Here is a 27,063-nt window from a genome sequence, read left to right as displayed (position 1 = left end):
ATGTTCCCTAAAGCGCTCTGCAGATGAAACTTTAATGGATGTGGAAGGCTCCTTTAGGGCCTTGGATGGAGGTGAGGGAGGAGGTGTGGGCGCAGGTTTTACAATTCCTGCGGTGGCAGGGGAGGGTGCCAGGATGGGAGGGTGGGTTGTGGGGGGAGGGCGTGGACCTGACCAGGTAGTCATGGAGGGAACGGTCTTTGCGAAAGGCGGAAAGGGGTGGGGAGGGAAATATATCCCTGGTGGTGGGGTCTTTTTGGAGGTGGCGGAAATGTCGGCGGATGATTTGGTTTATGCGAAGGTTGGTAGGGTGGAAGGTGAGCATCAGGGTGGTTCTGTCCTTGTTACGGTTGGAGGGGTGGGGTCTGAGGGCAGAGATGCAGGATGTGGACGAGATACGTTGGAGGGCATCTTTAACCATGCGGGAAGGGAAATTGCAGTCTCTAAAGAAGGAGGCCATCTGGTGTGTGTTCTGTGGTGGAACTGGTCCTCCTGGAAGCAGATATGGCGGAGGCGGAGGAATTGGGAATACGGAATGGCATTTTTGCAAGAGGTAGGGTGGGAAGAGGTGTAATCCAGGTAGCTGTGGGAGTCGGTGGGTTTGTAAAAAATGTCGGTGTCAAGTCAGTCATCATTAATGGAGATGGAGAGGTCCAGGAAGGGGAGGGAGGTGTCAGAGATGGTCCAGGTAAATTTAAGGTTAGGGTGGAATGTGTTGGTGAAGTTGATTAATTGTTCAACCTCCTCACGGGAGCACGAGGTGGCGCCAATGCAGTCATCAATGTAGCGGAGGAAGAGGTGGGGAGTGGTGCCGGCGTAATTACGGAAGATGGACTGTTCTACGTAGCCAACAAAGAGGCAGGCATAGCTGGGGCCTGTACGGGTGCCCATGGCTACCCCTTTGGTCTGGAGGAAGTGGGAGGATTCGAAGGAGAAGTTGTTAAGGGTGAGGACCAGTTCAGCCAGACGAATGAGAGAGTGTCGGTGGAAGGGTACTGTTGGGGATGTCGGGAGAGGAAGAAACGGAGGGCTTTGAGGCCCTGGTCATGGCGGATGGAGGTGTAGTGGGATTGGATATCCATGGTGAAAATGAGGCATTGGGGGCTGGGGAAATGGAAGTCTTGGAGGAGGTGGAGGGCGTGGGTGGTGTCTCGAACGTATGTGGGGAGCTCCTGGACTGGGGGGGATAGGACAGTGTCGAGGTAGGTAGAAATGAGTTCAGTGGGGCAGGAGCATGCTGAGACAATGAGTCGGCCAGGGTGGTCAGGCTTGTGGATCTTGGGAAGGAGATAGAACCGGGCAGTGCGGGATTCCTGAACTGTGAGGTTGGACGCTGTGGGTGGGAGATCTCCTGAGGTGATGAGGTTCTGTATGGTCTGGGAGATGATGGTTTGGTGATGGGGGGTGGGGTCATGGGCGAAGGATGGTAGGTGTCCTCGAGTTGGCGTTTGTCTTCAGCGGTGTAGAGGTCAGTGCGCCAGACTACCACTGCGCCCCCTTTATCTGCTGGCTTGATGGTGAGGTTGGGATTGGAGCAGAGGGATTGGAGGGCAGCGCATTGTGAGGGTGAGAGGTTGGAGTGGGGGAGGGGGGTAGACAGGTTGAGGCGGTTAATGTCCCGGCGGCAGTTGGAAATGAAGAGGTCGAGGGCAGGTAATAGGCCAGCGTGGGGTGTCCAGGTGGATGGAGTGTGTTGGAGGTGGGCGAAGGGGTCTTCGGAAGGTGGGTGGGAATCCTGATTGTGAAAGTAAGCTCGGAGGCGAAGGCGGTGGAAGAAGTGTTCGATGTCACGGCGTGGTTATGGAGGTGGGTACAGTTTTTGATGTTTGAGATGGAGTTGAAATACTGTTTGTTGAGAGTATGAATTCTCCTGAGGATGTAGTACAGAGTGGGTCCTTTGCAATTCAACTCCCCCTCCCACTCTGCCGAGAACGTGGAGGTCCTGGGCCTCTTTCACTGCCACTCCCTCACCACCAGATGCCTGGAGGAAGAATGCCTCATCTTCTGCCTCGGAATACTTCAACCCCAGGGCATCAATGTGGACTTCAACAGTTTCCTCATTTCCCCCTCCCCCACCTCACCCCAGTTCCAAACTTCCAGCTCAGCACTGTCCCCATGACTTGTCCAACCTGCCTATCTTCTTTTCCACCTATCCACTTCACCTTCCTCCCTGACCTATCACCTTCATCCCCTCCCCCACTCACCTATTGTACTCTATGCTACTTTCCCCCTACCCCCACCCTCCTCTCACTTACCTCTCCAACCTTCAGGCTCTCTGCCTGTATTCCGGATGAAGGGCTTTTGCCTGAAACGTCGATTTTACTGCTCCTCGGATGCTGCCTGAACTGCTGTACTTTTCCAGCACCACTCTAATCTAGACTTCACAAAGAGTCTCATGCAGGGCGACATCTGCAGTTATTGGAGGCTGATAATTGTTAACAAAAGTACTGAGGTATGGATTCCATCAACTCATAGAGTGGTCTGGGAAAATTCCAGCAGAGCAGTTTCTCCTGCCACCTTCAACTCCTCCGTATATCAGCTTTTCAATTCAAGATTGCAGCATTCAGATGAAGTAGAAGCATAAATGATGACACCTTCCAACTGTTTGAGTATGTTTCAATTGAAGAGTGCATACCTTGCAGTTTTCTTGGAAGTGGATAAATGCAAGTTTGAGGTTGGGGGACAGGTAACACCTGATTAGCTACATGTTATATGTCTCTCCTAATTTTCTATTCTGGTATGAGATGAATAATGGCTAGCTGATCAAGTGTGATCTATTTTATGCTATTGTACAAAGTCAGAATTATCAATTAAATACCTTGGAAAGAATTGGTACAAAGGTCAGTCTGTACAACTCAAGTGAATTGATCCTCCAAACCTAGTTTCCTGATAGAGACAGAAGGAAGGTTTATGCCAAGAGTCTGTATTGCAAACTAGGACACAATTATTAGCTGGCTTTGCAGAATTTAATAAGGTTTGATATCAGAGCAGGGATAACGATGGTTTAAGTTTTGTCAAATGGCTAGTGTCCCATTTGGCTTAGTTGTTAGCTATCACCTGAGTTATATCAATGGCATTTGAATAAAATTACAAAAGCTCAGGATTACATATACAATTTGGCTGTAACATTATTAAGGTATTAGAACTCTATAATCTCTTCATAGTCCAAGAGTCCAAATGAACCAGGCATGTCTGCAGTGAATACTGTCAGCCCTCGATAAAAGTACAACTTGATGCTCTTTACTAGCAGGACAAATAGTGAACTGAATGTCAGGGAAGATTAAAATGGATCTAGAGAGTAGTTCCTGTGAAAACATGCTTAACATAGACATTAATATTGCATGGTATGGAGGTGCCGGTGTTGGACTGGGGTGGACAAAGTCAAAAATCACACAACACCAGGTTATAGTCTAAAAAAGGTTTATTTGGAAGTACTAGCTTTCAGAGCACTGCTCCTTCATTAGGTTGCTGTGGGCAGGATCATAAGACACAGAATTGTTAGCAAAAGATCAGCGTCATGCTTGCAACTGATACGATATATTGAACAAACCTAGATTGCTGTCAAATATTTAATCGTTCAGAATGGGTTCTGATTTCAGTTGCGTAATATGTAAATCCCAGAACTTCTTTCAAATCACATTCTCGAGATAACCTAAGATTTTATTTTTAAAAAGTGACATCTCAGCTCAGACAATGCATTACAGGTGTGAGGTTAGGGTCTGTCTGTCTCCCAATCTTGAGTCAGACTTGTTCTATTTCGAAAGCAGGAATTTATAAAATGTGACATGGACTGACTGCCTACAGGTTGTGTGTGCTTTGAACAAAATAGAATGTATCTACAATTACAATTCTGCAAATGCAAATTTACCCCATAGACTTATATGTGTGAGTGCTTGCATGTGAGGGAGAGTGTGTATGTGTGTGAATGTGTGCTTTATTTTATATAGGTATTTTTATTTAAAAAAAGGAATTATTTAACTTTTTTTTACAAAATTACAAAGTAATACAAACAATTATAAACACTAATATACAATTAAATAGATGAAAAAATAAATAATAACCAAATACAAAAAAAGGGAAAAAAACAACTAACTACTAATCTATCCTACAAACAACCAAAAAATAAATTAGGATATCATACATTACCAGCGAAAAATAACAGAATAATGAAATAATTAAGTACACACTCAAAATGAATTCACATCAAGTCATAAGAAAACCCGTACTTATATGGGATTCTTCCTCCCGGGGGCCCCTGGACCAACCAGAACCACTACCACAGCCAGACAAAAGACTTGGACAATATAGCCGAAATATGTGTCGATATAGTTCAGAAAGGGTTGCCATATAGAATAATTCAGTTTTTTGGTGCACCATATTTGTGAGGAAGTCAAGGGGGATATATTCCATGATTAACCTGTGCCAATTCGAAAGTCCTGGAGGGCCTTCAGCTACCCAATTCACTTAGGTATTTTTCCTTGCACAAAAGGAGAGAATGGAAAATAGTTTCCTCCTGTGCACATCCAGGGAGGGAAAATTTGAAAAGCCCAGAAGAAGAGACACTGGATCCGATCTAACCTCCGTTCCCAAGATCTCTGTCAGAGCATTCGCTACTCTGTCCCCAGTACCTACGGATCTTGTGACATGTCCAAAGACAGTGCGTTAGAGTGCCCACTTCTATTTTGCATTTAGGACACATTGGGGATGTTCCTACCTTGAAATTTTGCGAGTCGTTCAGGTTCTTTATAAGCCCTATGGAGTATCTTTAATTGAATAGCTTGAGTTCTATTACAAATAGATATCTTTCTGGCATTTTTGTGGAGTGCCTCAGAGATGGATTTTTAGAGCAGCTGGTGCTGGAGCCGACCATGGATAAGGCGATTCTGGATCTGGTATTGTGTAACGAACCAGAATTGGTCAGTGACCTCGAAGTGAAGGAGCCATTGGGAAGTAGTGACCATAATACAATAAGCTTCAATCTGCAATTTGAGAGGGAGTGGGTACAATCTGAAGTGACAATACTTCAGTTGAATAAAGGGAAATATGGAGCTATGAGGGAGCAACTGGCCAAAGTTCAATGGTTCAATACCTTAACAGGGAAGACCGTGGAGGAACAATGGCGGATATTTCTGAGTATAATGCAGAAGGTGCAGGATCAGTTCATTCCTAAAAGGAAGAAAGATCCCAGGAGGAGACATGGGCGGCCGTGGCTGACAAGGGAAGTAAAGAAACATATAAGGTTAAAAGAGAAAAAGTATAACTTAGCGAAGATAAGCGGGAAAACGGAGGACTGGGAAGCTTTTAAAGAACAACAGAGGATTAGTAAGAAGAAAATACGCAGAGAAAAAATGAGGTACGAAGGTAAACTGGCCAAGAATATAAAGGAGGATAGTAAAAGCTTTTTTAGGTATGTCCAAGGCAAAAAAATGGTTAGGACAAAAATTGGGCCCTTGAAGACAGAAGCAGGGGAATATATTACTGGGAACGAAGAAATGGCAGAGGAATTAAATGGGTACTTCAGATCTGTGTTCACTGGGGAAGACACAAGCAATCTCCCTGAGGTAACAGTGGCTGAAGGACCTGAACTTAAGGGAATTTCTATTTGCCAGGATTTGGTGTTGGAGAGACTGTTAGGTCTGAAGGTTGATAAGTCTCCGGGACCTGATGGCCTGCATCCCAGGGTACTGAAGGAGGTGGCTCGGGAAATCGTGGATGCGCTGGTGATTATTTTCCAGAGTTCAATAGAATCGGGGTTGGTTCCTGAGGATTGGAGGGCGGCTAATGTTGTGCCACTTTTTAAGAAGGGTGGGCGGGAGAAAGCAGGAAATTATAGACCAGTTAGTCTGACCTCAGTGGTGGGAAAGATGCTGGAGTCTATTATAAAGGATGAAATTACGGCACATCTGGATAATAGTAACAGGATAGGACAGAGTCAGCATGGATTTATGAAGGGGAAATCATACTTGACTAATCTTCTTGAATTTTTTGAGGATGTAACTCGGAAGATGGACAAGGGAGATCCAGTGGATGTAGTGTACCTGGACTTTCAGAAAGCTTTTGATAAAGTCCCACACAAGAGGTTAGTGAGTAAAATTAGGGCGCACGGGATTGGGGGCAAAGTACTAGATTGGATAGAGAATTGGTTGGCTAATAGGAAACAAAGGGTAGTGATTAACGGCTCTATTTCGAAATGGCAGGCAGTGACCAGTGGGGTACCGCAGGGATCCGTGCTGGGACCGCAGCTTTTTACAATATATGTAAATGATATAGAAGATGGTATCAGCAATAACATTAGCAAATTTGCTGATGACACAAAGCTAGGTGGTAGGGTGAAATGTGATGAGGATGTTAGGGGATTACAGGGTGACCTGGACAAGTTAGGTGAGTGGGCAGATGCATGGCAGATGCAGTTTAATGTGGATAAATGTCTGGTTATCCACTTTGGTGGCAAGAACAGGAAGGCAGATTACTACCTCAAGGGTATCAAATTAGGTAAAGGGGCTGTTCAGAGAGATCTGGGTGTTCTTGTCCACCAGTCAATGAAGGCAAGCATGCAGGTACAGCAGGTCATGAAGAAGGCTAATAGCATGCTGGCCTTCATAACAAGAGGGATTGAGTATAGAAGCAAAGAGGTGCTTCTGCAGCTGTACAGGGCCCTGGTGAGACCACACCTGGAGTACTGTGTACAGTTCTGGTCTCCAAATTTGAGGAAAGACATTCTGGCTATTGAGGGAGTGCAGCGTAGGTTCACGAGGTCAATTCCTGGAATGGCAGGATTGCCTTACACGGAAAGACTGAAGCGACTGGGCTTGTATACCCTTGAGTTTAGAAGACTGAGAGGGGATCTGATTGAAACGTATAGGATTATGAAAGGACTGGACACTCTGGCAGGAGGGAACATATTTCAGTTGATGGGGGAGTGCCGAACCAGAGGACACAACTTAAAAATACGGGGTAGACCATTTAGGACAGAGATGAGGAGAAACTACTTCACCCAGAGAGTGGTGGCTGTGTGGAATGCTCTGCCCCAGAGGGCAGTGGAGGCCCAGTCTCTGGATTCATTTAAGAAAGAATTGGATAGAGCTCTTAAAGATAGTGGAGTCAAGGGGTATGGAGATAAGGCTGGAACAGGATACTGATTAGGAATGATCAGCCATGATCATATTGAATGGCGGTGCAGGCTCGAAGGGCAGAATGGCCTACTCCTGCATCTATTGTCTATTGTCTATTGTCTATTTTCCCAGATGTCGTACCATATTTCTGAATGGATTTCTAACCCCAATTCTTTGTTCCATATTTTAAACAGTTGTTCCGATACCTCATTATATAATAAGCGATAAAGAGTACTGACCGAGGGTGGACCCATTGGCCATAGCACTTTTCTCTCCCTATTCGATTTGTAGGGACTGTCTAATAATATGGTCTTCTTCTGTATATAATCTCGTATTTGGAAATTCCAAAAAATGTCTCCACTAGGCAGTCCAAACTTCTGGTGCAACTGCTCAAAAGACATCATAACCTCCCCATCGAACAGGTGCCCCAAGCAGGAGATACCTCTGGACCTCCAGGTTTTAAAAAGTAGCGTCTGTCAGCCCTGGCTGAAAACCCGATGCTCCCACTATAGGAGTATAAGGAGAGGTTTTTTGTAGGTTACCCTCATCTTGCCACATTATCCTCCAGGCTTTAATTGTATTTAATACAATAGAGTTTTTGCAATAGTCCATAATAGCTCTCATCTTATCTAAAAATAAAAGATTGATGAGGGGACACTTTGCTTGGGAGGTCTTAAACGTCTAACCAAATTGATTATGGGTCACAAGAGACCCAATCAGCTATATAGCCTAATAGAGAGCTCAACTGATACCTCCTAAAGTCTGGAAAATCCAGTCCTCCTCTTGCTTGTGGAAGATGCAGCTTTTCTAATTTGATAAGGGGCCGCCTATGATTCCAAATGAAGGAACCAAGCCAGCCGTGTATTTTTTGCAACACTAGTCTCGGCAACATCAGAGGGAGCATTCTCATAGGATATAGGAGACTAGGCAGAATATTCATCTTAATACTGGATTAGTGGTGCTGGAAGAGCACAGCAGTTCAGGCAGCATCCAAGTAGCTTCGAAATCGGCGTTTCAGGCAAAAGCCCTTCATCAGGAATAAAGGCAATGAGCCTGAAGCGTGGAGAGATAAGCTAGAGGAGGGTGGGGGTGGGGAGAGAGTAGCATAGAGTACAATGGGTGAGTGGGGGAGGAGATGAAGGTGATAGGTCAAGGAGGAGAGGGTGGAGTGGATAGGTGGAAAAGGAGATAGGCAGGTCGGACAAGTCAAGGAGACAGTGCTGAGCTGGAAGTTTGAAACTAGGATGAGGTGGGGGAAGGGGAAACGAGGAAGCTGTTGAAGTCCACATTGATGCCCTGGGGTTGAAGTGTTCCGAGGCGGAAGATGAGGCGTTCTTCCTCCAGGCGTCTGGTGGTGAGGGAGTGGCGGTGAAGGAGGCCCAGGACCTCCATGTCCTCGGCAGAGTGGGAGGGGGAGTTGAAATGTTGGGCCACGGGCCGGTGTGGTTGATTGGCGCGGGTGCCTCGGAGATGTTCCGTAAAGCGCTCTGCTAGGAGGTGCCCAGTCTCCCCAATGTAGAGGAGACCACATCGGGAGCAACGGATACAATAAATGATATTAGTGGATGTGCAGGTAAAACTTTGATGGATGTAGAAGGCTTCTTTAGGGCCTTGGATAGAGGTGAGGGAGGAGGTGTGGGCGCAGGTTTTACAGTTCCTGCAGTGGCAGAGGAAAGTGCCAGAATGGGAGGGTGGGTCGTAGGGGGGTGTGGACCTGACCAGGTAGTCACGGAGGGAACGGTCTTTGCGGAAGGCGGAAAGGGGTGGGGAGGGAAATATATCCCTGGTGGTGGGGTCTCTTTGGAGGTGGCGGAAATGTTGGCGGATGATTTGGTTTATGCGAAGGTTTGTAGGGTGGAAGGTGAGCACCAGGGGCATTCTGTCCTTGTTACAGTTGGAGGGGTGGGGTCTGAGGGCGGAGGTGCGGGATGTGGACGAGATGCGTTGGAGGGCATCTTTAACCATGTCGGAAGGGAATTTGCGGTCATCTTAACTTGAGCTACTCTGCCTAACCAGGATATTGGGAGATTTCCCCAGCATTGAAGGTCCTGCTTTATTTTCTCTAGTAGGTGTACAAAATTGGCTTTATACAACTGACCAAATACTGGGTGATAAAAATACCAGAGTATAGAAAACCCTCCAGTGACCACGAAAGGGAAAGCAATATCTGTCTGACAAATTGGATACACTGGCGAGACCACCCAACGGCATGGCCTCTGATTTCATAAAATTGATTTTATAGACTGAGAACATACTAAATAGATTGGTTACTTGAATTAAGCGGGGCATGGATATCAAAGGATTACTTAAGAATATAAAGACATCATCTGCATAGAGAGTGATTTTATGTTTAGCCGAACCAACCCTCGGAGCTGCTATGTTAGAGTTGGTTCTTATAGCTTCCACTGGTGGTTCGATTACTAGTGTGAATAGTAATGGTGAGAGAGTACATCTCTGATGATAGCCCCTACCAATACTGAAGTTATCCAAACCTAAACCATTGGTGATCACAGCTGCTTTGGGGTCATCCCCCGAGGCGGCCGCGGATGTCTCCGCTGCTACAGGAGGGGGTGGGGGAGGGGTCCCTGCCTGTTGCGAACTTCGGGAATTTTTGCCCTTTGTCATTTTAAGAACACCAACAAACTGTTCAAGTTTGATGTAAAAATTAACAAGTATGCTGGGCAAAAGCTATTTTAAATGATTTAAAAGATGTGGTTGAAGGTGGGTGCCCCACTTTGCCTGAGTCTTAGGCAGAGCACTACAAACTCAGACTTGCTGGGTCGCCGCCATCTTGAATCTCGTGAATTTGTGCTTGGCACTGTGCTGTTTGTGTACGCCTCTCAGGGGGTGTGTGTGTGTATCTGAGAGAGAGCGTGAGTATGAGAGAAAGTCTATGCGGGTGTGAGAGTATGCACGAGTGTGTGTGTGTGAGAGAGAGAGAGAGAGAGAATTTATAGTGTAGTGGGGTCGCCTGTTGTGTGATATGAACCCAAGGTTCCAGTTAAGGCCATCCTCATGGGTACTGAACTTGGCAATCGGCCTCTGGTGGCTACTCTGTTGTTGTATATCTCAAAATCCACCTTGGAGAACGGTCACCCAAAGATCCAAGGCCGAATGTCTCAGACCGCTGAAGTGTTCCCTGACTGGGAGGGAACATCTGTCTGGCGATTGTTGCGTGGCATAGACACACATACACTCACATGCATGCACACACTCTCTTTCCCTCACATGCACGCACACACACATACAAGTCAATGGGGTGAATTTACATTTGCAGAATTGTAATTGCAGGTATATTCTACTTTGTTCAAAAATGTGCAGGCAATCAATCCATGTAACATTTTATAAATTCCTACTTTGGAAATAGAACCAGCCTGACTCAAGATTGGGATACAGACCGATTCTAACTTCACACTTTTAATGCATTGTCTGAGTTGAAATGTCCTTTTTTTTAATAAAACCTTAAGTTATCTTGATAATGTCATCTGAAAGAAGTTATGGGATTTATATTAATGAACCAAAACCTGCAACCCATTATAAAAGATGAAAGACTTAACAGCAATCTAGGCTTGTTCAATATATTGTATCAATTCCATGCATGACAGTGATCTTTTGCTATAAATTCTGTCTTGTGATCCTGCTCCACAGCTACCCGATGATGGAGTAGTGCTCCGAAAGCTAGTACTTCCAAATAAACCTATTAATACGTATGTCATTTTGATAACAAGATAGAGGAGATGGGAGCCAAAACTGAACATAAAATGGCCTCAGAAACACAGTGAAAATAGCAACACTGTTTGGGAAACCAGCCACTGCACATTCAATTCAAACACTAAATCATTTTAAAATCATTGGCATTTAGGGTCTAATATGGTACTTGAGTAAGTAACACCAGCCAGACGTGTGTCAAATGGATGATCCATCTCAGCATCTCCCAGAGGCTCCCAGCATCACAGATAACAGGTTTCAGCCAGTTTGATTCACTTAGTGAGATACCAAGAAAAAGTTAGGAGAAAATGAAGGCTGCAGATCCTGGAGATCAGAGTCAAAAAGTGCAGTGAAAAAAGCACAGCTAACAGGATTAAAGGTTTATTTGGAAGCATTAGCTTTCAGAGCGCTGCTCCTTCATCAGGTGGTTGTGGAGTATAAGATCGTAAGACACAGAAGTTAAGCAGCATCCAAGGAGGAGAGTCGACATTTCAAGCATAAGCTCTTCATCTGGATTTTGGGTGGGGCACAAGGGGGCTGAGAGATAAATGGGAGGGGGTAGGGCTGGGGGAGGTAGCTAGGAATGCAATAGGTGTTGGATAAAGGTGGGGGGTGATGGTGATAGGTCAGAGCGGAGGGTGAAGTGGATAGGTGGGAAGGAAGATGGACAGGCAGGACAGTTCAAGAGGGCAGTTCTGAGTTGGAGGGTTGGATCTGGGATAAGGTGGGGGGAGTGGAGATGAGGAACCTGGTGAAATCGTCATTGATTCTGTGTGGTTGGAGGGTCCAAAGGCAGAAGATGAGGTGTTCTTCCTCCAGTTGTCAGGTGGCTAGGATTAGTGGAGACAGCCCAGGACTTGCATGTCCTTGGCAGAGTGGGAAGGGTAGTTGGAGTAATCTGCCATAGGCTGGTGGGGTTGTTTAGTACGTGTGCCCCAGAGATGTTCTCTAAAACATTCCTCACCTCCATCCAAGGCCCCAAAGGATCATTCCACGTCTGGCAGAGATTTTCCTGCACATCCAAAAAACCTCATCAACTGCGTCCATTGCTTTCAATATGGTCTCCTCTACACTGGGGAGACAGGCCGCCTACTTGTGGAACAATTGCATGCCTTTATCATTTCATGGTTGAAATTCTAGCTATTCATATCACTTATTCTTAAAATTTTTTCTAGCTGGTATCAGGAAAAGCAATTCCTGCCTAACATGTTTACCTTAAATCAAATGGCATTAAAAAGCAAAACATTTAACTAGTATGGTGGATCAACTTGATTCCTAGATAGAAAGGAAGTACAAATTTTCAGAAGATAAAAAGGTGCCGATGTAGAATGGAACTTTCAGATAACTAGAGATACAAGATGAGAAATGTTGCTCCTGGTTTAAAGGTTTTGGGGAGTCCTTTAATTCTGATTTGGAGGAACTGGTGTTGCTCTGGGGTGTACGAAGTTTAAAAAAAAAAATCACAGAACACCAGGTTAGGATCCCAACAGGTTTATTTGGAAGCACTAGCTTTCAGATGAAGGACCGGCGTTCTGAAAGCTAATGCTTCCAAATAAACATTTAATCCTGTTGGCATTAGAAATACAGGACTAAAAACATTTCCAAAGAATGAGAAACTCAGCAGAGGAGAAGCAAATGAATAGTGATGAATTTGAATTGTAATTGCATCCATAAATGGATATGACTGAAAAAAAAACACGTGGAAGATGTATTCTATCAATGGTCCACTGGGATTACATAACTTTTAGGTCAGAATCATATTGAACTTCATGGCTTGGTGATCTTCAATTATGGTAAAAACAATGACTGCAGATGCTGGAAACCAGAGTCTAGATTAGAGTGGTGCTGGAAAAGCACAGATCAGGCAGCATTATGCCACCTGTTGAGCATAAGGTCTACAATACTCCTACTTTTCTTTCATAATTACCCATTTTGGCATCACACAAAGTGCCAACTACTCCCCCCCCCACTTGCAGTTAGGATCAAACTTTGAATGACACCATTCTACCCATCGTGTCTGCACCAGGTTCCCAAAAGAGCTCCTAACTCATCCCATTCTCCAGCTCTAGTTACATGGCCCTCTAAGCAAACAACTTTCAAATATATACCCAGCTCTCTTTTAAACTTCCTATGGAATCTGCCTCCACCACTCTCCTAGGTAGTGTGTTGTAAATCCTAACATATCTGAGTAAAGAAATTTCTTCTCATCTCACTCCTAGCTCTCTTTGCTGAAAATCTTGAAGCTGTGACCACTGTCCTCATTCACCAAAGATTTCCATATAAAGTCTGCTTGGTTTGTTGGGCATCATCCTCCCATTTCCACCACCTGAAGTGAGACCCCACCTGAGAAATATATTTCTCTTCCCACCCCTATCAGCACTTCATAGAGACTATTCCCTCCACAACCCCCCTCACTAGGTCCATGCCCACTACCAACTCCCCCTCTACTCCCAGCACCCTTCCTTACCACCACAAAACGTATAAAACCTGCACCCACATCTCCATCCAAGGCCCCAAAGGATCCTTCCACATCCAGCAGAGATTTTCCTGCACATTCAAACACCTCATCCGTTGGGATCCTCTGCATTGGGGAGGCAGGACACCAACTTGTGGAATTTTCCAGAGAACATCTCCAGGACACATGCACTAAACAACCCCACCACCCTGTGGCCAACCACTTCCACGCAAGACCTGTGCCTCCTCCACCAAATCCAAGCCACCCAAAACCTGGAGGAAGAACATCTCATCTTCTGCCTTGGGACCCTCCAACCCCAAAGGATCAATATAGATTTCACCAGTTTCCTCATCTCCCCTCCCCACCTTATCCCAAAGCCAACCCTCCAACTCAGTAACGCCCCCCCCCCAAGCTGTCCCACCTGCCCATCTTCATTCCCACCTAACCACACCAAACTATCACCATCATTGCCCACCTTGATCTACCTATACCCTTCTGAGCTATCTTCCTCCCTTACCCCACCCTCCTACTTAGCCCCCTACCCCCTCCATCCTGATGAAGGAGGAGTTTATGCCCGAAATGTTGAGTCTCCACCACACTCTTCGATTTGTAAAGTCCAGCCAGCCCATATCCCACTCCACTCTTCCTCCCCCATTCAAACTTCCCGCTTATTTTTTTTAAAAAAACCCTTCCGCACGTGCGCTTCTCCTTCCCAACCGTCACAAACCCACGATCGCGCAGGCGCTCCGCCACGCGACATCGCTGTCTCCACGGCCTTGGAGGCAGTTCCGCACATGCGCGGTCTTCACAACCTGCCTTCGCCTGTTCACTCGCGGGCGGGAAGACCGTCGCGCAGGCGCTCCGCCACGCGACATCGCTGTCTCCACGGCCTTGGAGGCAGTTCCGCACATGCGCGGTCTTCACAACCTGCCTTCGCCTGTTCACTCGCGGGCGCGCCCGCCACGTAGATGGTCCTCATTGCGCAGGCGCAAAGGTCGATTTGCCGCGCTTCTGCAGTCCAGGCGGCGATAGCAGCAGTTAGGCCTTTGTTTTTGTTCATCGGAAATAATGAGTGTTTGTAAAAGCAACGAGCAATATCTGTGCTGATGCTTCGATTGGATGCTTTACCATGATATAATAAGCTCACATTATTTGGGAGAGGGTGTGGTTTTGGAGTAAAGCCGATGTTGAGTTAATGTTTTTCATTATGGAGGCTGAGGGCACTGATTTTGTCTTATTGCCAAATGGTGATATTCTGACAGAGGTAATTGGGAGCTTTAGTTACCTGCAGCTGACCCATTTGTTTTGTTAATTGCTAATCATGATATCTTGTTCCAAGAAGCATGTTCGTAGTCCGAAGGCTGAGTTGAACGGTGACTTCCAAATGTATAAGTGATTTTCAGAAAAGCAAAAATCACGCGTAATCCGATTAAATATGTCACAACCACGTACTCACCAAAGTAGGAAAGCAAATTGAACAAGTGGCAGGGGTGGTGGGTTAGAGAGGAAAGCGAGATTCATGTTGAATATGAATAATGGAATTTGCAAACCAGTAAGCTTTCAGAACTGAAAATTTACATTAAGTCTTAAATCCTGAGCCATGTATGGAATAAGGGCTACATGAGTACGCTTTTGTATTGCATATTTGTGAGGTTGAATTGCCTTGATTGTGTGGTAACACTTGCATTTTTTAATGGTAGATTTTAGCCGTTATTGAAACAGTACAACTAATCGCACCCGAGTCCCAAATTTTACAGCAACAAATGTCAATATTCCTAGACTGTTGGTGGGGGTCATCACTGCAACATTAACAAAGATGACTTCTCAAAACTATATTGCTCCTATCCTAGTCAGAGAGCTATTTTGAAATTGTAGCATTCTCCATATAAAGCATGTAGTGACGCCATGCCTCAGTGAGTGATCTCTTTTTATTTCTAGGTGCTGGACTTTTCTTTAAAAAAAATTGTGGGTGAGGCTGTACATAATTGTGCAGTTATTGAGCCAATACATGTGTAAGGAAGAGCACCAACATAGCAGTGAAAGAAAATGATGTATGTGCAAGGTCAGAGAACGTAAAACTGAAGTGATGGTCTCTCAATTATGCTTTTGTTGGTAGAAGTCTAAGGGGAAAAAGTCTTTCCAGTGTAACCCTAAGGGAATTGTATGTATTGGTAGTGTCACAGAAGTTTAGTAATCTGGAGACCGAGGCTGTTGCTTTAGAGGCACTGGTTCAGATTCCACAATGGCAATTAGTGGAATTTAAATTAATAAAATCTGGAGTGAAAGTTGATTTGAATAAAAACTTCATGATCTATATCAATGTAAAATCCCATATGAGAGCTGTTGTGTTAATGTTACAGTGGTGACCCCACCACCCAACAGTGGTAGTGTCCTTACTCCTGGACTGTGAGATCCAGATTCAAGTCCACCTGCTCCAGAGGGGTGTAATTACATCTCTGAAGATGTTGATTAGAAGAATAGGTTAATTTTAAAGATTGCCTTGAGGGAGGAAATCTGACCTTATTTAAAATAAAACCAAGAACTGCAAATGCTGGAGAAATTCAACATGTGTAGAGTGAAAAAAATCAGAGTTAATGTTTCGAGTCCAGTGGCCATGCTGTTCTGACAGAGTTGTTGTATTTGAATGTTAACTTTGTTTTTCTCTCTCTGGATGCTGCCAGACTTGCTGTGTTTCTCCAAGACTTTATGAATTGCTGATTTTTTTTGCTTGGCCTGATTCAAATGTGACTTCAGATCCACAGTAGTGAGGTTGTCATAACTGTACTCAGTTGTGCCAGTCCACTGCAGAAAGTCAAAAGGATTCCAGTGGTTCAACAAGGTAGCTTACCATCACCTTCTCACAATTAGATGGTCAGAAAATGTTGGTGATAACTAATGCTCATCTCTCAGATGAAATAATTAAAAGGTTGCCTCACTTTGTGAGTTAAATCCAGAGATCACTGTGTGCAGGAATGAAGGTGTTGGGTGTTCACTAGCAGGCATGTAGACTTGTGAGAATTAAGAGTGAGATGAAATTTCTTTTGCGATCTTGTTTTAGTTTATTTTACCATGTATGTTTGGATATGTGTCCCTATATTGTTTTAATTCACAGATGCTTTTAAAGGGGTAATTAAAAACTACAAATGCAAGTGGAACTGTTTGATTGTCCTGCTTCATTTCCATTTATTGCTTATATGAAGCTTCTGTCATTACTATGCATGTTGAATGTACTACACAATGATCACAATAAAATAATATTGCCTGTTTAGATTGAGTCACATGACACCAGGTTATAGTCCAACAGGTTTGCTTGAAATCACAAGCTTTCGGAGCACTGTCCCTTTGTCACGTGAGGGTCCACTTCACCTGACAAAGGGGCAGTGCTGTGTTAGCTTGTGATTTCAAATATAGTCAGTTCCGCTATGATGTGGTAGTCCCGTTCTCTTGCAACCCCGTGTTATAAGAAAATCATGAAAAAGCAGCACCGTTTTTAAACTATTGGACCGGAATCTTGTTATAACCAGTACACGCTTTAAACGTTTGCGCTATAGAAACAGTATCCCCAATTTGTCAATCACATTATAGCAACTTTGCATTAACAAAATGCACATTCTAGCCAAACGACGTGTAAACCTTTTGCACTATAAGCTGGTGTCATATGACTTCTGACCTTGTCCATCTCAGTCCAACACTGGCACCTCCACGTCACGTATAGATTGAGACAGCCTGGTATGCTACTTGTGAACCCTGACCTTAAATTCACCTGGGCCATCTCAGACACTTCCCTCCCTTCCTGGACCTCTCCATCTCCACCTTTAGGGGACCAACTCAGTGTGAACATCAGCTTCAAACCCACCGACTTACCCCCCCACCATATATACACACACACACACAGTTAAAAAACCCTATCTCTTACTCCTAAATCATTCGCCATATCTGCTCCCAGGAGGAGCAGTTCCACACCAGATGGCCTATTTCAAGGACCTCAGTTTCCACTCTCATGCGGCCAACAATGCACTCCAGCACATCTCCTTCATTTCCCACACCTCTGCTGTTGAACACCCCAACCCCGCTCCTCACCTTACACCCCACTAATCTCCGAATATGGTCCACCATTTCTGCTACCTACAATCACACCCCACCACCACAGATCCATTTTCCTCCCCACCCCTATCAGCATTCCGCAGACTACTCCCTCCACAACTCTGGTATTAGGTCCACAACCCCTACGAACCCACCCTCCACTCCCAGCATCTTCCTTCTCTGGCTCAAGAGGCAGAAAACCTGCACCCACACCTCCATCCTAAACTCCAACCAAAGTCCCAAATCTGGCAGAGATTTTTCGGCATATCCAAACACCTCATCTATTGTGTCCGTTGCTCTTGATGTGGTCGCTTCGACATTGGGGAGACAGGCCACCAACTTGCAGAACATTTCAGAGAACATCTTCAGGGCACACGCTAAACAACTCCACTGCCCTGTGGCAGACCGCTTCAACATCCCCTCCGCTCTGCCAAGGACATGCAAGTCCTGGGTGGCTTCCATTACCAAATCTGATGCCTGGAGGAAGAACGCCTCATCTTCTGCCTTAGGACCCTCTGACCACACAGTATCAATGTTGATTTCACCAGTTTTCACCACCTCATCCTAGATCCAACCCTCAAACTCCGCACTGCCCCACTTGTCTATCTTCCTTCCCACCTGTCCATCTTCGTTCACACTTATCCACTCCACCCTCCCCTCTGACATATCACCATCACCCATCCACCTCCATCCATGTCTCGTCCTCCTCCAGTCCCACCCTCCTCTCATTTATCTCTCAGAACTTCCCACGCCCTCCACATTCCTGATGAAGGGCTTATGCCCAAAATTCAATTATCCTGCTCCTCAGCTGCTGCCTGACTTGTTTTGCTTTTTCAGCAGCATACTTTTCAATTCTGACCTCCAGCATCTGCAGTCCTCCCTTTCTCCATGTTATTTGTGACAGTTGACCACTGAACCTGGCAGTACTGATTTGATAAGTGGTACTTCAAACATTTTCTTTGGAACTAAATGTGAATAATGTAGACTTTTTCAAAAAAAATGTTCATTGTTAAAATCAAGTTCACCATGACAGGAAGTAAAACTTGTACCTAGTAAAATTTTTGCAATCTATCTCTTTTTCTGAAACAAGCTAATGGGTTACACTACATAAATTCTTACGTTACGGGTGTGGTGCACAAACTGGACCTGCTGTAACCAGAGTTAAAACTGCTGACTGTGACTTGTTGGATTCGACAAGACTAATCAAATCAAACAAGTAGTCTCCACAGAAGACAATCTCACACTTCAAATGCACAAAATAAAGTGCTCAAAAGCATTTTTTAAATATATCTTAGTGGAGACCAGTAGTTTTCTCTACCCAATGTTAAGCTCAGGGGCTACTCTGTGATATTATCTATCTCTACCTTACCTCAGCCCACCTGCTATTGAAAACCCTTTTTGTTGTTGTTGTTTTATTTCAGCTTTATTTTTCCAAGACTATTTTAAATAGTCCAACATCTTTCATCCACTAACTGGAATTCATTCAAAACTTTGCCTGCAACATAATTGTCATTTAAGGCTTATTCACTCATCATGCCTGTGTTGTGTGTTGAATTCTACTTCAGCTGTACCAGTATTCAATGTACATACAGTTCTCCTTGAATTCACCTCTCCCTATCTGTGTAATCTTCTCTCACCCTCCAAGAACTCCTATTTTCAGTTCTATTTTCTTCACATCCATTTCTTTGATCCACTATTGAAGGCAGAGTCTTTAATTGTTTACGTCTCAAGCTCTTGCACTGTCTCCCTAAACCGCACCTTTTAAAGACTCTCCTTAATGCCTATCTGTTTAATCAAGTTTTAGCTCACTTTTCCCATGTAATCTGTGGTTTAGTGTCAAATTTTATCTGCAGATGTTTCTTTGAAGCATTTTGGGGCACTTTACTGGCTTAAAAGTATTAAAGAAATGTAAATTATTATTGATAGAAGACAGCCTGTGGAACAGGTGTCTCACGTTTTACCAAATTAATACGAACCTTAATTTAAATAAAATATTGTTTCAAGGTAATTTAGAGTATAATAGCATAAAGTAACTTGTAATTAACAATTGTATGTTTTAGTGTGTTAAGTTTTGGGAATAATTTTTGCTTCTGCTTTTGTAGATTCCAATCAAAGAAAATAAAGAATTAGCACAACAACTTGAAGAGTTGCATGTTAAATCATATTGCCAGAAAAATGGAAGACCTGTGTGGAGACCCAAAGTAGGTATGCTCCATTTCCTTGTTGATGCTGCAGCACACTGTCAGTTTCATCTGCATATGTCCAAACATATTTTGAATGCAGGAATGGGGTGTTTTCCATTTGTAAATTGTGTTATGTTCATCATTAAGGCACTCAAATTAGTTTTCTTAACCTGAGAAAAAAATTTCTATCCGCAAGATTAGATTGAAAACAGTTCTCTGAACTTAATGAGTGGATGACATTTGGCAAGCTAAAGAGTGAAATCTGAATATGATGGTGAAAATGACTGGTCTCAAATATGTGGTTGCAGATATAAAATAATACAGGTGATGTATTTAACTGTTTGTTACTTGCACTAAATAACTTAAGTCACATTCATCTGTTACATGCTTCATTGGAGAGGACTGATTGAAAACTTAACCTGTGTCTGAGTAAATGTGTTTGGTTTTTACGGATCTAAACTACAGAGGGAAAGAATTGTGACTTCTGCACTGTATCTGGGAATGTGGAAAATAATGAAACTTATTGCGATGTGACTGAAAGTCTTGGTATCTCTCAATTTCTCATCTTCATTTGATTCCTCTGTCTCCCCTATTATAATTGGCAGTCAAAATGCAAGTCTTTATCAGCTCAAAGCTTGATCTAGTTTGTTACTTGAAAAATAGCTCTTTAAGGCTTTCTTTGTTATGGGGAGATGTGGATGACCTGATGAAATTGCCAAACTGAACCCGATCCTATAACATTCTCTGACAGTTACTGTCTGTACCCCTCAATATATGAGGGACAAGGAAATGGAGGTTTAGGCTGATGGGGTTAGTTAAGCTTGCACTGGTGAAAATTCAAGTGGAGCATAAACATTGGTATACACTGGTTGGGTTAAACAGCCAATCTTTTATGTTCTATACAAAACTCCTGCACTCTAATCTGCAAAGGTGATCTGATTTGTCGACATCCTGCTTCATCTTTCCTATCATTCCCACTGCGTCTTCACTTTAGGGTTAATCAATGTTGAGATCAATAGTTTCTAGCAATTTCTCCCATTGGTTGCACACCCTTTTTTTCCCCAATGCTTCCTCCTGCTGTTATAAGTATCTATCTTCCCTTGACAACAGCTCTGAGTTACTGTTCTTCCACATATTCCAGGAACTCTTCTCTTGTATTCTCAGATCTTGAAATCAAGTGGCCAATACCATCCACTTATAATAATGTTCACTCCTACTACTGTCACGTTCCCAGGACAGAACTTGCATGGGTTGCACATCACGGATCTCACTCTCCAAAACTACACTGCCACAAACTGCTGTTAACTTGCAACTTTCTCCTGTTAACCCTAACCCCCCCCCACCCCTTCTAATTGAAACCACTCGAACTATTTTGATTACAGTATTTGTTATGATGGGTACACAATGTATCTCATCTTCCTTTCTTTCTTTTCTCAACCTGGTGGCCCTTGATTTTGGCCAATCAATTACAATAATTCATAATGAAGATTTTAATCTGTTGTACTAATCTGAATCTGAATTTTTATCCATGCCCATAACTCGTTTGAAAGTGCTGAATTGTAAGCAATTCAAGCCCTCTAGCCTGCTGTATTTAATATGATCATGGCTGATCTCTCTGTCTCAACTCCACTTGCTTCCCACAACACTTTAACTCATTACTAGTTAAAAATCAGTCCAGTTCCTCCCTTAAATTTATTATGTTCTGGCACCAGTGCACTCTGGGTAATTACTTCAGATTCATAACCCTTTGCAAAAAGTAATTCCTTTTTCTCTTTGTTATAAATCTCCACCCCTTAGCATGAACGTATGACCTCTTGTTCTAGATTGCCCCACTAAGGGTAACATCTGCTTTATGTCTACTTTGTCAATCCCCTTTAATATCTTATATACCTCATTTATATCTCTTCTCACCTTTCTAAACTCTAGTAAGTATAGGCTTAAACTGCACAATCTCTACTCTTTAAAAGTAAGTTTTTTGTCTCTGAAATTAATCTACTGAACCATCTTTGAATGGCTTCTAGTGCCATTACATCCTTCCTCAAGTAAGCAGACCACAGCTGTTCTCTAATCCAGATTTAGCTGAGATTATTAGTGCAAATGTCATTCCATCCCTGCAGCCTGGTTTTGAATCCAAGTCAAGAGATAAAACGCTAATGTTGTAAAATCGATGTTGTGGAAAAAAATCTTAGTCATCCTGTTAATTCATTCATAATTTATTTCTAAATGTACACATTTTTCATCTTCTTTCAGTAGGGCAGGCAGACGAGGAGATAGCACTTCATTCAGGTTTGCAGAATTTGGAAATTCGGAGCAACTACACCCCCTTCGGAATAGACGATAAAAATGAAATTGAGGATGAAAATGGAGCTGATTACCACAATTATTTGGATAGTGACCTGAGTGATTACGAAGTTTCTCCACTGGCTGAAGCCACACAAATACCTGGAATGGATGGAGAGCCGGTTTCTGAGAAAGAGGACTGGGAGAAGGAACTCAACGAAGCTTGTCCCTACGGTAATAGATTTATGCATGATTAACAATTGGCCTTATTTTTTTTTGAACAACATTTATACAATGGTTAGAAATCACTTGTAGTAGTTGTGTCTTCTAGTTTCTGCCTAAACTCTGTTGCATATGTTTTGTGATTCTTGGGAGATTCAATGGAAATGTGATTTTAGACACCATCTCTTATTAGCTGTTTTTCATTATGTCGGAGGCAGCATAAAATGTCAAATATGCAAGTATGTTATTTGTTTAAAAAGTAAAACCTTGATTGCTGTTTTGGGGGAAAAATACAGTTCTAACATTATGGTGGTGAAGTTTGTCTTGTACAGTAACATATTGGCAGCCAGTTTCACATGCTGCCTGATTTTGTTTTTCTAAGTTGGCCAAATTCACACTCATATTTCATTTGATCCATTGTTGCTTAGAGACTGGGACAGGGGCAGAGAATTGTATTCAGTTAACCTTTCCCTTGTCAACTACTGTTTTCTGACAGAATGGTCCATTTATCCTCAGTTCTTTCATTGTTTTCATCAAAAGTGACATGTGTCTTTGCCAAAGCATTCTAAAATTTAAACCCACTTTAAAAATCTAAAATGTTTTTTGTCAAAATCTATACCTTCCATGCTTGACATTTTAACAATTAATTTTAATGACTGGTTCAGATTTCATGAACATTTTTAGGTTAAACAACTTTAAATGATATTAGTTAAAGATCACACAGCACCAGGTTATAGTCCAACAGGTTTACCTGGAAGCACTACTTTTGGAGTGCTACTCCTTCATCAGGTGGTTGTAGAGTACAAGATTGTAAGACACAATTTATAGCAAAAGTTTACAGTGTGATGTAACTGAAATTATATATTGAAAAAAGACCTGGATTGTTTGTTAAGTCTGTCATCTTTTAGAATGATCATGTTGGTTTCAGTTCTTTCATATATAAATCGCAAACTTTTTAAAAATTACATTCTCAAGTGAACTTTAACAATTGGTGTCATGTCAGCCCAGATAATGCATTTAAGGTGTGAGATGCCCTGTGTGAGGCTGTCTGTGCCAGTCATAAAAAATGAATTTACAGAATCTTACATGGATTCATGCAGTTTTTGAGCAAAATAAAATGTAATTCTGCACATACAAATCCTGAGAAATGAAGGCAAGCGTACTAAAGACCAATACCTATGCTTGCCACGTCTTAATTCCACATGTTAGAAATAAGTTTTACATTTTTAAATTTGCATTGCTGTTCTGATATTGTGTAGAAAGCTTTGTCGTTTCCATAAAACTGGAATCTTTGGCTTCATTCATCTAGTAAATTGTCTGGATCTCTCATTTCATCTACTTTAAAATATAAAAATTTCAGGCCCTTGGATTGTAACACAAATTTGGTAGGTGGTCAGAGTCATAACTAGCTGCCAAGCAGATTGAGGAGCACTTCTGTATTTCCTTTGAAATCTTGTGTTTCAGAATAAGATTTATGTTTTATTTCTCTTTGTGCAAAAAGTCACTGCTTCAGTGATCTTTGTTTTAATGCTGTTGCATTTCCTTCTTTTTTTATTCGAGATAGTTTCTTAAGTTGTAGTTGCTTGTTTATTGGTTTGTCTGGCCAAGATTCCTGAAGAGTAGGCCAGTCTGCTCTTTTGACCCTGTTACATCGAAAATAGGAGTAGCAGAAGGCCATTCAGCCCTTCAAACCTGCTCTGCCATTCACTATGATCATGTCTAATCATTCAACTTGATACACTGTTCTTGTTTTTCCTCACTTAATTCCCTTTTAGCCTTCAGTGCTTTATCTGACTCTTTGAAATCATACAATGTTTTGCCGTGGGCGTGGCCTCCTTTCAGTGATCGTGAATTCCACAGACTTGCCACCGTCCAGGAGAAGAAGCTTTTCCCCATCCCAGTCCTAAATGGTTTACCCGTAACCTTAGACTGTGACTCCAGGTTCTGGACTCCAGGCCATCGAGACCACCATGTCTAGTTCTGTCAGTTTTCTGTTAGAATGATACCTTTCTACAAGATTTCCCCTTAATCTTCTGAACTCCAGCCAATATAATCCTGACTGATTCAACCTCTTCTCATACATCAGTACTGCCAGACATAGGTCTGCTAAACATTCATTGCAATCCCGCTATAGTAAGCATCTATCCTCAGATATGGCAACCAAAACTGCATACAATTTTCCAGATGTTTTCTCACCAAGCCCTGTATAATTGCACTAAGACACCCTTGCTCTTGTGCTCAAATCCTATCGCCATTGAAGGCCAATTTACTATTTGCCTTCTGCAGCTGCAGACCAGTATCATCAACTGGTATATGAGAACAACCAGGTCTCATAGCACATTCTCCTTTCTCAGTTTGTAACCATTCAGATGATAACCTGCCTTCCTGTTTTTGTTACCAAAGGATATAGCCTCTCATATATCCATGTTATTACAACTTGTCCAAATAGCACTGATGCATCTCTGCATCCTCTTCATAGCTTATCTTCCCCCCCCCACCCTGTGTCATCTCCAAATCTGACAATGTTACTTTTAATTCCTTGATCTAATCCATTAATGTACATTGTGAATAGCTGAGATGCTGGCATCACCAAATTAACTAGTCACCCAGTGAACAAATTACAAGCACAAGAACCAAGCTCTTGAAAATATTTTTTAATCAATGTGTTTCGAAATATGATTAAAAGCCTCTGGAGCAGCTGGGATTTAAATCTGGGTATCCTGATCAAGAAGATAACATTTCCAGATATCTTTTTTAGTATCTGGAAATATTATCATGTATGACCAAATGGCTTTTTTCTTGCGCCACCAAATCGCCCATACACTTCACCCATTATCCACTGCCATTAGATCACCCTTTCTTTTCCCAAGTTAATCAAATTGTGCAGTGCTGGCAAGGGAATAATTGCTTCAGATGTTAAACTAGATTGGTTACACATGACATAGTGGTTACAAATTGATGTTGACTTTCTCTGACCACTTCTTATTTATCCAAGTGCTCAGTCACCTTAAACCTAATCTAGTAACTTCTGCAGAACAGATGTTAGACTAATAGGTCTGTAATTTCATGATTTCTTTCTCCTATCCAAGACAACTATTCTTGAATATTCCAAATGTACCTATGACATACATAATCTGGCAAGAAACAGAAACTGAAACAGTAGTGATAAATGTAAATCATACCAATCTTGGATGCATTAGTCTTGTTCTTTCTGGAATCCATGTACAAATTAGTTGCTACCTTTGCTTGCTTAATACTGATGATTTTTCCTTTAACTGCTTGTGATGTGTTTTCTTCTAGATGAAGATGACCTAGCAATAATTGTTAGAGGTGTTTGTTGCGAAGTGCAGCTTGTATGGCAGGACAGTGAGACTTACAACCCAAGCCGTGATCACGCTCTCTCAAAAAGAGCAAATGTGGTAGAAATTCCTACTGTGGAAGGTCAGTTTGATGATGCTGATGACTAGTGTATGGACACTTCATCCTGTCTGAAGAAGAAGGTAGACACATCTTGAAATTTGAAGTTGTTTCTTTTTAATTCTTTCATATTGGAAGTGTGCCTTAAAAGGACACTACTCACGCTGCTCTTCTTCGCACCTGTGTACCAACAAAATTCAGAATTCACGTTGGTACGGTTTATTTTTAGAATTCACTGAAAAAGTTTCAGCTTGGAACAGAAGACTGTATAATTACTAACTGGGAATGTGATGGAGCAATTCTATTTCATTTATCAATATTGTTTTTAAGACATTATATTTGATGTCTGTTTTACTTTGAAATGTATTTTGAATCTCTACATTGTTAAAATTACAAATAAAAAGTGTTCTTTCTCTTATACTATAGTAACCAGTTAATCTGTTATTAGTGTCGCCAGTCCCTCTCTTCAGTGTTGACTAACCTCTGTTCCTTTAATAGGATGGAACAATATATTTTTTTCAGAGTTACTTTGGTGTTTATTTATATATCATGGGCAGTGTGGTTCTTTTGATACAATAGAAAAACATTCCACCTTTGTTACTGTAATAGTTTTTTCTTATGATTTCTGACACAAGCAAATAACTAAATACTTAACTAAATTTATACAGTTGTTGAATTAGTACTTTGAAGGTCTTTTGATCATTCAGCAATTGGATGAGGTAGGCGATGTTTGCTTGCAGCTCTGTGCTGTTCGAAGTGACCTGATCTAGAGCAGTTGTTGAGTTTCGGTTATAATTCTCAGCAGTTGGGGCTATGGCTGTCGAAAAGTTGACCGTGGTTCTTGACTGATGACTAATGCTGGACGGGATCGTGGTTTGAATTAAGCTTGACTCTGATGCTCCTTTTGTACTCCAATGTTCTACAGTCTCTTCTGACCTTTTGAGCACTTTCTAGAAGAATGACCATGTAGACAATCAACTGGATGGTGCCCATGGACCTTGAGGCAAGAAATAAAGTTTTCAGGAGACAAAAACTTGTATGTTCCGAAATAAAGTTTGCGTCTCCTCCCCTCCTGATTAGTTGAAAAGCCCAGACCATATCTCTTGCAAATAATGATTATAGAATAATCAAAGTACAGAAAGAGGCCATTTGGTGCATTGTGTCAGTGCCAGCTCTAGTGTGAAGTTGTCCAATTAGTCCCAGCTTTATACTTTATTGCCTAAAAGATTTTCCTTTTCAAGTATCAGTGCATAATATAATTAGTGTTACAATCAGTTCCTGGACATGCTTCTCCAAGCTTTTCACAATTCCTGACAGGGTATCCCAATTATGAGGGAAGATGATCTGGTTCCTCTTCTTTATCAAATTATCCCTTTGCTCATAACTAGGTTAATTTACATATTATTCCCTCCCTAGTGTACACCTTTCCCCCAGAGCAATTCAATTTGTTTTAAAAGGAGCCAATTCAACTTTCTTTGAGTTAACAAAAGTGAGATTATTAAATGTTATGCTATTGCAATACTGCAACACAGATGATACACACTGATTTGATATAGAAATTAGTTTTAAAAAATAGAAGTTAAAAGGTGTATGGATCAGTCTCTAT

General features: G+C 42.5%; 1 protein-coding gene across 1 annotated transcript; it reads left to right on the top strand.

The window, feature by feature from the left end:
• The first annotated feature begins 14,301 nt into the window (after nt 1-14,301).
• On the top strand, nt 14,302-25,748 carry LOC140485467 (uncharacterized). Its single transcript, XM_072583670.1, has 4 exons — nt 14,302-14,536; nt 19,458-19,560; nt 21,789-22,052; nt 25,341-25,748. Exons 1-4 carry the CDS (start codon nt 14,468-14,470, stop codon nt 25,505-25,507), a joined length of 603 nt encoding a protein of 200 aa, XP_072439771.1. The 5' UTR covers nt 14,302-14,467; the 3' UTR covers nt 25,508-25,748.
• The last annotated feature ends 1,315 nt before the right edge of the window (nt 25,749-27,063 follow it).

The sequence above is a fragment of the Chiloscyllium punctatum genome, chromosome 14, assembly GCF_047496795.1.
Source record: "Chiloscyllium punctatum isolate Juve2018m chromosome 14, sChiPun1.3, whole genome shotgun sequence".
Classification (NCBI taxonomy): domain Eukaryota; kingdom Metazoa; phylum Chordata; class Chondrichthyes; order Orectolobiformes; family Hemiscylliidae; genus Chiloscyllium; species Chiloscyllium punctatum.
The sequence above is the reverse complement of the archived record's forward strand: the minus strand, read 5'-3'. Positions and strand labels throughout refer to the sequence as shown.